The sequence below is a fragment of the Magnolia sinica genome, chromosome 12 (genome assembly GCF_029962835.1).
Source record: "Magnolia sinica isolate HGM2019 chromosome 12, MsV1, whole genome shotgun sequence".
Taxonomy (NCBI): Eukaryota; Viridiplantae; Streptophyta; class Magnoliopsida; order Magnoliales; family Magnoliaceae; genus Magnolia; species Magnolia sinica.
Genome location: NC_080584.1, coordinates 76461062 through 76473568, shown reverse-complemented (window position 1 = coordinate 76473568; position 12507 = coordinate 76461062). Strand labels below are relative to the sequence as shown.

The 12507-nt window shown below is 40.1% G+C and overlaps 1 protein-coding gene across 2 annotated transcripts; it reads left to right on the top strand.

The window, feature by feature from the left end:
* The first annotated feature begins 2069 nt into the window (after nucleotides 1-2069).
* Nucleotides 2070-8480, top strand: LOC131221778 (cysteine-rich receptor-like protein kinase 10). 2 transcript variants are annotated; one of them, XM_058217087.1, is made up of 7 exons: nucleotides 2070-3298; nucleotides 4607-4741; nucleotides 5771-5970; nucleotides 6717-6924; nucleotides 7067-7304; nucleotides 7412-7562; nucleotides 7831-8480. In XM_058217087.1, exons 1-7 carry the CDS (start codon nucleotides 2380-2382, stop codon nucleotides 8128-8130), a joined length of 2151 nt encoding a protein of 716 aa, XP_058073070.1. In that variant the 5' UTR covers nucleotides 2070-2379; the 3' UTR covers nucleotides 8131-8480. The 2 variants fall into 2 exon arrangements, with proteins under 2 accessions (XP_058073070.1, XP_058073071.1); XM_058217088.1 differs by lacking the exons at nucleotides 2070-3298; nucleotides 5771-5970 and having other exon boundaries at nucleotides 4605-4741.
* The last annotated feature ends 4027 nt before the right edge of the window (nucleotides 8481-12507 follow it).

The following is a 12507-nucleotide window of genomic DNA, read 5'->3' as shown; positions in this document are numbered from 1 at the left end:
CATTTACGGGGGCATTTCCCAAGGAATTGGAAAATCAAACACCAAAGTACCCATCGCAGTCTTTCAAACATATTCTTCGACTAGAGGGATGCCCTAGATGTACGCTCAGGTTTTTAATAGACATGAAGTGGGACCCCTGTAGCTCAAACTTATGGACAATATGATAGGAGCCATTTCTAATGAGACATGGTCAACCGTCTGAACCCACGGTTAAGATCTTTCAACCAATCGGAGATGGTTGATGTGACCTTTGTGTACTGTATCCTGGAATTTAGACCCCGTGATTTGAGTTTTGTGTGATTCACGCGTACAATTTTGAGTTTACGTGTATGAATCGTCAACCTCTTTATTTTCTTTTTAATATTTTAGTAATAATCAAAATCGTTTATATGGTAAGCCTCAACACGGTTAGGGCCGGGAGATTTTTCTATCGTATTGAAGTCTTTCCACACTTTGATTATCGAAAGATTGAAAAGATGGTACATATATAAAGGAAAACAGTCAAATGATCAATCAGATTAAAATTTTCATTCGAAGAAGTTTTTTATTTTTTATTTTGGATATTCCCCATTTATGCTGAGGAGCATTTCATCGATGGTTTAGATAACCGGAAGATGACCATAGATCAAGGGTTGAAGTCCCAGAAAATCTCATGGCAATGGGGATGAACTCTAGCAACCTCCAACCGTAACTACCTTTCATGAAATTTAAAGTCTTGGGGAGGTTATAAAATAAAAGGTCATGGAAAATTAGTGGCACGGCTTTACTCAAATTAGCTGTGACTTATTGGTTTATGGTTACTTAAAAAAGGGCTGTAGGTCCCGGCCAGGTCTGGACATAGCCCAACACTTACGGACCATGGCTCAACCAAAGTCCGATTCCAGCAGAGCACAGCAGGCTTGGAAAAACTTGACTGGCCTGGAAACGACCAGGACTTACCTGGCTCAGGCCTGGAAAATTAAACTTGATATGGATCACACATGCACAGGAAATGCACTTGATCAATTGTCTAATTCAAGATGCATGGGTTGCCTAATGAAGGATTGGAATTGCATATTTGCAAGATATAAGACATACATAGGAATTTAGATCGAACCAGGCTGGCTGGCCATCTCAAGCCTAGCCCAAATATTAATTAGGCATGCATTGCATGCTCAAGCCCAACACATGGGCTAGGATAATAGTTCCAAGCCTGGCCAAAGCTGGTCGGACTTTTTGTGGTGCACCAGATATTAATTTTCCAATTGCTAATGAATGAATTTTTCTTGTGTTAAAAAATAAAAATAAATTAAATAAAATAAAAAACAACGCTGTCCATCAGTTAGCATAGATACTTTTAGTGCATGATCCCAAAATTGCAGCTGATCCAAATCTCAGGTGGACCATACCACACCAAAAGGCACGGTTGAATACCCATCATTAACAACTTGGGGGTCACCGAAATGTCTATTTTCCATCCAACCTGTTGATAAGGTCACAAGGAGATAGGTCAAGGAACCACACAAAAATCAGCTTGATCCAAAAAAATTTGTGGCCCACAAGAAGCTTTTAATGGTCAATCACCACTATTTCTTGTCGTGTGGTCCACCTGACGTTTAGATCTGCTTCATTTATGGGATAATTCCCTAAAAGGAGCTATGAAAACGTACAGATGGACGGGTGGATGTAATACATATGCATCGTGGAGGGCCCCACATCCAGGGATCGACCGACCTGTGGGCCAGACGGGTCAGAAATGCTTTGGGCATCTCTGGAGCACGTTCAGCTTCAAAAATTCCTCAAGTCCTGCGACATTCTCTCCTGAATAACACCAACCCTTAGCTGGGCCCCACATGCACTACTTTTCAAAGAAGGTTATTCTACAAGGACTCGTAGTATCGAATGAATTATACAAATCGCATCTTCCATGAAATTCCTCGTCTTCTGACGAGAGCCCAGAGACACAGGATTTTTGAAGAGCTAAGTCTCAAGGATTCCGCCCATATCATTCAAAAGCCAGCGTAGCTTATCAAGTAACCTATACGAGTCGCTTCAATGAGGTGGGTTTTCTTCTCAATTTCATGGCTCATCTTATCACCTTTTCTTCTGCTAACCTCCACCGGAGAAGACAGGATAAGCCCGGGCCAATCTATCAGTGCAAACCAGACAATAACCTCTTGGAACGATGTCTTTGCATTGGGCTTCTTCAATCCTCCTAATTCTACCAATCGCTACGTTGGAATTTGGTACAACAAGATTCCAGTTCCGACGGTTGTATGGGTGGCTAACAAAGAAAACCCACTTCTGGATTCCGCCGGAGTTCTTACAATCACCAACAATGGAAATCTCGTCATTTTGGATGGGAGCAGAAACATTGTTTGGTCGTCCAACGTTTCCAGTATGGTTGAAAACGCTACGACCGCTGTGCTTATGGATACTGGTAATCTTGTTTTGAGACAAACCGATCAGACGATCGTGTGGCAGAGCTTCGATGATCCTTTTGGTACATTGCTCGCAGGTGCGAAATTGAGTTTGAATCAAAAAACCAAAGAAAACATACGTCTCATTTCATGGATGGATGTAAATGATCCTTCCATCGGGTCATATGCTTATGGTATTGATCCCCGCACGCCTCATCAGTTTAGCATGTGGAGGGGGGCGGAAACGTACATGAGGGGCGATGTATGGCAACAGGTCTCAGCCACCCGTAGGCCGGAGGCGGACCGCGACTATGTGGGCTTTACTTCTGTTGTGATCATCAACGATGAAATTTATTATGAGTATACTCTTTCCGACAATTTGGTAATACTAAGGTGGGTGTTAACGCCGATGGGGCTCTTACAGATGCAGTCATGGCAAGAGAATTCGAAAGAGTGGAAAGTTTTGACCTCGCAGCCTGGAAATGAATGCGAGTTGTATGCAAGATGCGGTCCATTTGCTAGTTGTGTTATTAGCAGCTCATCATCAATGTGTAAGTGCTTGAGAGGATTCAAGCCCAAAATCCAGAAAGACTGGGATTCGGGGAATTGGTCTGGAGGTTGTGTGAGGCAAAAGCCATTAGAGTGCGAGAAGGGAGATGGGTTTTTGAAGTTGGTAGAGACGAAACTGCCTGATTTTTCGATATCGGCTGGAAATATTAGTATGAGAGAGTGTGAACTGGCATGCCACAGCAACTGTTCTTGCACTGCTTATGCTTATACAAATGTGAGCGGCTGGGGAGACTGGAAATGTGTGATTTGGGTTGGAGATTTGATTGATCTTGTGGATAATAGAGAAACGATAGTTGATCTCTACGTGCGTCTTGCTGCTTCCGAATTGGGTATGTTTGGTTCTACCTTTTCATTGTTATTATCATTATTATTCTCTTTATGGTGGTTTAGGTAATGAAAAGTGATTTGGGTTTGCAGCATAAGTCATGGACAATCAATTGGAACCGTCCTTCCAGTGGGTGATAATTTGGATTGGCCATGATTCAAAGATCACTTTTGATCCTGACCACTGAATTTCCTCATCCAATCTGGCTGTAAGTGTCTTGTATAGATCCATTTGTATTGAACAATTTGAGTCCGGATCCTCTGTATGCCAAAACCACGACTTTCCTGCTTTTTTCCTCCTTTGCTGTGTAGTGATTGGTCCATCTCAGTCAGCGAGGCATTATTCAATGCATTACACAACCACACGGTCCAATTAGATTGCAACAACCACAATTTTGCTGCTTGACGCAAACAGAGGATCCGTATTCTTTGTTGGAAGGCCACCAACCGATGGTTCAGGTCATTTGCTTGAGGACCAAGGCCCATTCTGTTACACCCAGCAGATTGGTTCTGATTATCCGTTTGTGACTGTATGTGAAAATTCAACCAGAATTCATATATAATTCAAGGAATTTCGAAAACTGTTGATTTTGGAATTTATACTCTCAAAAGAGTTTCAAAAAATTGTTCTGTGGGAGCATAAATGCACAAAATCATTTTCCTTTCGGCTGATTTTAGTACTCCTATAGTTAACATTCTTTGTTTGTTAATGTAATCCCTGTTTGGCCAGATCGACAACGAGATTTAGAATAGCCTGGTATGGGAGCCAGTTCTTCACCATTTAAAAAGATGGCAGTGACTCGTCCTCATATATGGCAATGAGATCCAAATTGTGGGTCCCACTGTAGATATAACATACGTCTAGAATCATTACCAATCAACCAATCAAAGCCATCTAATTAACGGCTATCAAATGAATGGTTAGAAAGTAAAGCACCCAGGTAAAGATGGTCAATGTTATTGATTTTTAGTTATTTTATTATTAATGCTCTGTCCACGGCTGGGTCAGCAATTCGGACGGTTCGTGTTCACATAGAGCTGTGCCCGTTGCCTTCTTCATGTGTGGGATTCCAACGTCATGCTTACGTAGAAAATTATTGGGCCCAAAATGGTTGCACCACATCTCTAGTCCATGCTGTATTATTTTCAATGTCACAGTGAGGAAAAGCAAAAGAGCCGAATTATCAAAGGTTGAAATAATCCGGTGCTTTCATTTCATGACTTTCCACCGCGCAAAGTCAGAGTGGTCGAATAAATGGAAAATTTACTTCGTAAAATTTACAAAGTAGATTTATTTTTATTCTTGTGTGCAGGCATAGACGGTCAGGTAACTGACGCATCTAACAAGAGGAGACGTTTGCTTGCCATTCTACTGTCATCAGCTGCCGTAGGGATACTTCTTTTGGGCACTTCTGGCTACCTCTGGTTAAGGAGACGCGGGAAAAATGGTATAGTCTTATCATCTCTGCATGGGGATTGTCCTGATTTAAAACTATGGTGGGCATAGCAAAGAGAGATTCAAATCAAGGGAAGAAAATGTCTTCTTTCTTCATGGCCCACTATAGTTTGGATCAAAGTAAAAGTTGGACTCTAGGAGTTTCATGGGGTGCTGCATCATGTGAACGGTTCAGATTTTGGAAACACATCACGTGTGATGGGTTCTCAAAAAGTCCGCACAAGTTCGCAAACTGGTGAGCAGTTGAGCTTTCGGATATATGTATACACACACACAAATGGTACTATCAAGAACTTTTCATGAGGTCCAGTTGTGCGCTACTGTGATGTGTGTCGAACATCTACCCATCAGTAAGATGCACCATTCCATAGTGGGCCAGAGGCTTAAAAATTAAGTCAATCTATGACTTGGGTGGGCCACACCACATACAACAGTTGAGAGGGGTTACCTTGCCATTAAAATATTCATAATATTTTATTGGGCCCACAAAGATCTAGTTCACAAATTCAAACTATCCATTGTGTGTGTCCCACTTGGATGAGTGATAAGACCAAATTTAGTTGCATCCAAAACTCAGGTGGCCCCACCAAGTACTTTTATATGCATGTCTTCACATGGTTTTAGATGGCATGGCCCACCTAGGTTCTGTATATGACTGATTTTTGGGATATCTTATAACCTAAAGGGGACCCATCGAATGCACGGTGTTGATGTTCGACACACATCACGGTGGGGCCCACACAGCTCGACCTCATGGGAAGCTCCCATGGGGTTATATATATATAAGAAAAAAGCGCAAGGCAACACATAATCTCTGCCATCCAGCATAGTTAATTGAGTTGACCCACCTGATTTTTGGGCCAGGGCAAACGTATAGGTTTTACCTGATGCACAGATAGGATGTCCCACCTAACTTTTGAGGTCAGGGACTGAGGTGCAGGCTACTTAACAAATGTCTATGAGCATATTCATTTCTGGAGTCTTCAATACAAGAATAATGTTTCATACTGTTCATATCAAGGGATGAGAGAAACAAACAAGGCGTATCCTTCAGAAGGTTCGGCTGGTGTTGAAACACATTACAGGGGATGTAACACTCTTCAGACCGGCACAAATATCTCAGAACTAGCATTTCTCGATTTTGATTATATAGTTGCAGCCACGGACAACTTCTCTGCAACAAATGAGCTTGGAGTGGGTGGTTTTGGCCCCGTTTACAAGGTAATGTTGCATTTTCCTTGCGTGAACTTGGAACTACATGTTCAAGTTATTTTGATAATAAGAAAAGATACGTATCGTGTTCGGAATACTAGCCGGGAAAAAGTGTAATAGGTTAACTTTTTATCTTGATCTGTCTTTTAGCATTTTAAAAGGTATACCAGTTGTTCATGAGGAAACAAAAATCCATATTAGGATTGTAATTATATGGTTTGATTGATGATCACTTGTTTGTATTAGATGCTACTTCCATGATATGTTTTGTGACGCCAATGCTTGTATAATGTGGTAGAATAAGCTTGTTCTACAATGATTATTGAAGATGACCTCACCATGAAAGTGGGACGCTTTAAAACTAGATAGATAATATTGTCTATTATTATTTTGTGGTGTGGCTCTTCTGATGATTGGATAAGCCTTACTTTTGGTTCAACCCACCATGGTGGGCCCCACACTGAAAGTTGGATTACTTTTGTGCATGGTCGAGCAACTTTGCAGGCAAATGATATGTTTTTCACATAGCTGTAGAAGTGTTGTAAAAACAAAAAAAGAAAAGTTTACTTGTCAAGAAATCAATCTCTGTATTTTCTATCATATCACAAACATAATATTTCCTGTTAAAAGAACTTATACTATGGACTTACCAAAGTGTAATAAAACTCATCGCTGCAAGGGAAAAAATTAAGGACTATTTTTTCTCTTAAAAAAATAATAATAAAGAGGAATAAGTATATGTACTTCTTTTATAGGGGACAATCTCAGGCCAAGAGGTAGCTGTGAAGAGACTTTCTAAAAGCTCAGGGCAAGGCCTAGAGGAGTTTAAGAATGAAGTAGAGCTTATTGCCAAGCTTCAACACAGGAATCTTGTTAAGCTTTTGGGTTGGTGTATATCCGGTGAAGAAAAGATATTGATCTACGAGTACATGCCCAACAATAGCCTAGATAAATATCTATTTGGTTTGCTCCGAATTATCCTTCTCATTACAAAAATTTCTCAATTTCTATATATATGATAAACACTTCTGTTGGTGAAGCTACATTATCTACCAACTTTTATTATTATTATTAATGTTCTTTTATATCTCTAATTATTCATCAGATCCAAGCAGAGAGCCACAACTGGATTGGGGTCAGCGGTTCCGCATTGTTGAAGGGGTTGCACAAGGGCTTCTTTATCTTCATCGGTATTCAAGATTAAGAATCATTCACAGAGATCTAAAGGCCAGCAACATTCTTTTAGATGGTGAGATGAACCCAAAAATATCAGACTTTGGATTGGCCAGGATCTTTGGCGGAAATCAAACCCAAGGAAACACTGCTAGAGTGGTGGGGACTTAGTAAGTTCCACTTATGGATGTCAATGAGAATGAATTTGTGTATGTATATGAATCCATCGATAGTAATCTCTAACACTTTTGAAATTTTTTTTAAAAAATGATTATAGTGGTTATATGTCACCGGAGTACGCCGTAAGGGGTCATTTCTCAGAGAAATCTGATGTCTTTAGCTTTGGAGTATTATTGTTAGAGATCGTGAGTGGGAAACGGAGCAGCAGATTTTGGCCTTATGAACAGTGGTCAAATCTTCTAGGATTTGTAAGTACCAAATAAAAATTATTTTTTCTTAGTTGAGCCCAACTTCTATTTTCCAGTAATTACACAGGACATTGTGTACAAATGATTCCTACCCATCCGATCATGTTCAGCACGAATCTCTACACTCATTCAAAGTGGGACTTCTATCTCATTCCATTTTTGTTCTGCATATAGATTCATTTTGAATTCAGGGCAATTGGGCCATCTTTTTGCTTCAAGTAAAATTTAATTTTCCATGACAAAGACATGTGATTTTTTATTCTTGTAGGCATGGCAACTGTGGAATGAAGGTAGGGGACTGGAGCTGATGGATCCGTCGATAAGCAATTCACATGTGACCCATGAAGTGGACAGATGCATCCATGTGGGGCTCTTATGTGTCCAAGAGGACCCAACTGATCGGCCCACCATGTCTTCTATTGTTCTCATGTTAGGCAACGAAAGTGCAAGACCACCATCACCCAAGCAACCTGCATTTTCTACATGGAAGAGTCCCATCACTGCTAATCCATCTTCGGATAACTCTGTAAATGAGATGACAATTAGCATGTTAGAACCCAGGACATAGTTCTTGTTACTTACAAAGGGAAATCAGAGGCTGTTTTGCTGTTAATAGAATGAGATTAAGATCTTTCTTATGTCAATGAGGTTTGGGCGATGGTCTATATAGCTTTTGAGAGATTGGCTCCTTCAATGTGGTTTCCTTTTTTGTATAGCAAAGCATGAGGAGTCAGAAAACATTTTAAATCTTTTTTAAATAGTTTTTTTTTCTTCCTTTTTTTGTTCTTTTATCATACGTGTAGTGGGGGTACCGTCCACCTTTCCTAGAAAAAGTTCTAGTAACTACATCTAACATAAATTTTTGAGCTATAGCTCTTGATTTTTATTAATGGAAAATTCAATTATACTGTTGTTGAATTTGATAAGAGAAATGCTGAGGTTGGTATCAGAGAAACTAAAGAGGTAAATCAACGTTGCACATTTGTGTGGACAGGTTCGCTGTTGGGCTAAACGCAAGATTTTTCATTTTATTATTTTCATGTTTTCTTTCCTTTTTGTCACAGTTAACTGGGATTTATGCATTCCCATTCATTCATGGCGAGCAGGGTCTCTATGAGCATTCATTTTGCCACATCTGAGCCCAAAATCCTCTAGGTTAGGCCATGCCCGACCCATGTCCATTTTTTTATTTTTTTATTACAAAGCAGTGGAACACTCAGCCCATATGATAGTTTATGTGCTCATGACAGCTTGCACATGCCCTAAAAGTAAATTGTAGACATTAATTAAACTAAAATGAAAAGTTTACGTTATTTTTGTCCAGTTTAAATGAAAATTTGCAATTTCAATTCAAGCTAATCATTTACTTTAGTAAAAATTTTATACCACCCATGTACATTGGTACATGACCCAAATGTCAAAATCATTTTGAGACTCATGCAAACATTTCTCGTCAACTCTATGCATTTTATCTCACACATTCATTTTAAATGAACCATTTCCACGAGCTCACTTAATATGTTCTATATATATATATATATATATATATATATATATATATATATATATATATATATATATATATATGCTGCTTGGCTCTTTCCTGTTCTTTTTGCCTTTCTACCCCTCCGTCTAACCTATTGGCAGCCCACTCCGGTCGGAGCTCTACCTACAAGAACGAGAGGCGAGTAGAGGAACTCGGCGCTTTGAGAAGAACGACTCAACGGGGCGGGTTCTGCTTTGTTGGCTGGTACTGGTAGGGAGTAGGCTTTGAAAAGCAAAGCAAGTAGGCGGCACTCCGTTCCGTCTTAAGTTGTTTAAACTTATATTTATTTTGAATTAGGTTATTTATTATTGTTGAAAATTTGAACTATTGCTTATATACATACATACATACATACATACATACATACATACATATATATATATATATATATATATATATATATATATATATATATATATATATATATATATATATAAGAGGGCCCAAGCCCACATCCAGTAAAAATGCCTGCCCAGCCCAAAAGGCCAGGGTCAACACAGCCCATTGACAGTCCAAAGATGGAATTTCAGCTTTTCTCGAGACACGAGCTATGAAAAGGAGGATAAAGCAATAAGCTGATGGAACAATCATTTAGCCAGTCGTGTATTAGGTATTGCAAGTGAAGCCCCAAGACTAATCCATGCTGGGCTCTTATGTGTCTCGAAGAAGATACTATTGATAGGTCCACCTTGTCTACTTAAGGGTTGTTAATTCATTTTCAAGTTCAGCAAGAAACGCTAAAAAAAAAAACTTTTGTATTTTTATTTTTTTTGTATTTTACTACCAACCAGACTCTCTCTCTCTCTCTCTCTCTCTCTCTCTCTCTCTCAAAGGGGAAAACCCCACCTTTAACTTTGTTAAAATCGTGGGATGCATATACATTTATTTGGGCAGGCACCATAAAAAGAATCGGGCCTCACCTACGGTGTAATGGGGAGGAAAACAGAATAAACAAGATGAAGACAACCATGACAGATGCTAATTAGGGCGTGTTTGTATTCACGGCCCACGTGGTGTTGCACTGTGTTTAGAGGTCGGCCGTACGTTTTGCAATGTTTGATTTCCAATTAAAACCGGTCGTGGACGAGGGACCTGAGTACGCCCCCAAACTAGTTTCCGCTTCCATGAGTAATATCATGTCAGATACAGTGCATCCAAAAATGGCAGTGCAGTCATTGCATTGCACTGCACTGCCCTGCAGCGTGAAAGACAAGCCTCATTACGATTCGGTCTTGCGGACCATACGTGCATGTACTCCCTCAGTTTGATATCATCCCTCCCGCATCCATTCCCTTCTTCCTCACTAATCTGATTGGGATGGAAGATCATAGCGATTCTTCAAGATCGTCCTCATGGATGGTTATCTATCGTCCTCTTTGATGTGTGCTGTTGTTATGTGCTCATCTAAGGATCGCTCAATCGGCGCGTCTCCGTGAGATTTCCCTGATTCCGTCCTGGTTTCAACTGCTACACCAATCATCTCACAGAAGGACAATGGTATCCAGGTATCGAGCGAAGGTAAGTATAATACCCTTTGCATGTAATGGAATGTCATTGTTTTTTTATGGAGGAGAGGATCAACAAACGCCGTCTGATGGACCTTATCACTTGCATGTTGGTCTTCCTCATCTAGCTCCCTGTTCACCACGAGATGATCCTAAGACATGCAGTTGCATCTCTATGGGTGTTAGCCCAAGATTTTCTCTCCCTCTACGAAGCGAGCAGGTGATGCAGTACATCCGCAATATCTTTTTATAGTCTGTTATACCATCGTGACATTACTATGATCCGGGAGAAAATCCTGTACATGGATACACCTCCGGCTACTTGTGACATGACTTATGTATGTCAATTGGACTTGTGTTTATGATCTTCTTCAACAGTCCGAACGATACCTATCATAAATATATAAGAAAATGTTCATCACCGGATGCTGGAGCAACTTCCGTTTGTCTATGAAATCTTGTTGGGGGTTCTCCTAAATCGCCTGCGTTGAAGGACAGTGGAGGTAACATTTTTTTCTCAACGCCAATGAGATTTGTGTAGTATCATCACTGTTCTTCATATTACCTCCACTGTTGGATAGTGAAAGTAATATTCCAAACTAAACGCGGCTTGTGTGTTTGTAATATATTCGTGTAATCTCAAGTGAATACTCACATCATGTGTTATGGGGGCTTCTCATGGAATACTGTCTTCACTTGCATATAGCACCCTGAAATCTACATTTCAAACAGGACTAATTGTAGCCCTTTACTGCAGTCCAGTCTTCCAAGAGTGCTGACCTTCAAAGTTATCAGTACTCTTCATTTGAAACTGTTAACAATATCATTACAGTTAACCGTTTACATGCATAATACTTCTTTTTGCTATTGTTTTTACTGTGTACATTTCTTGAATTATCTGCAGACATGCTTATATTCATACCTGATTGTTTTACAGTCTCATCCATACGCTAAGAGAGTGCGTGGCAAACACATCGACCACTACAATGATTTGGTTCACTTGTTTGGTAATGATTGCGCTCAAGGTGCATTTGCTAGCACAACTTACTCCTTTTAGCTATCTGGCAAACGCCGCAGAAGAGATGAACTCGATTCTAATGAGTATTCTAATAACAATGGAACAGAAACTGTTCGCTTGTCTTCCGATGAGGATGATGAACATGTAAGTGGTGTGCCATTTTCTGAAAATGATGGATCACAACATCGTTGTAAGAGGGTCCACAAAGGGCTTATGGAGTCCTCCTATGGGTCTAGAAATAGCGAAAGCACCGCTACAGGCATATCCCGAGGAAGAAGGGGAAAGCCTAGTGATCAAATAGGTGATAGAATAGGGGAAATGGCAGAGGCTGTCAAGACCCTTACCATAACAATGGCACAGGGCAAGAGTATGACCCACATACAGAAGTTGCTGGACATACTAGAGGAGGTTGATCGTCTGAGCCATGAAGATCAGGTTCGCGCCACAAGGTTGATGCAATAGGATATTGTCAGTGCCGGCTTCTTCATCAAGATGGGACATGAGAGGCGCAGGGAGTGGGTCCAGAAGCTTTTGGACCGCAATCCTCCTGCCTGATACTGATATGCTTGTCTAGAATGGAAATTTTAAACTACTAAACTGTATTTTTTATTTTTTATTGTTTTATAGGTGACTGTTTGGTTTGTGTCATGATGTGAATTGCTGCTGGATATTTGGGTGTTATATTGTGAATCCAACACTCTACTCGTAGGTCATGCAGGAAACTTTGGTTTATGATGGTCGGACCATCATTCATATATCTATGTCGATTAGTAGTTTCTTCTATAATCTAACACACAACAGGATTGCTATTTTGCTCATCAGTGCAAGTACACCATGGGCCATGGCCTCTGAATGAATGCATATAACTTGGATTTG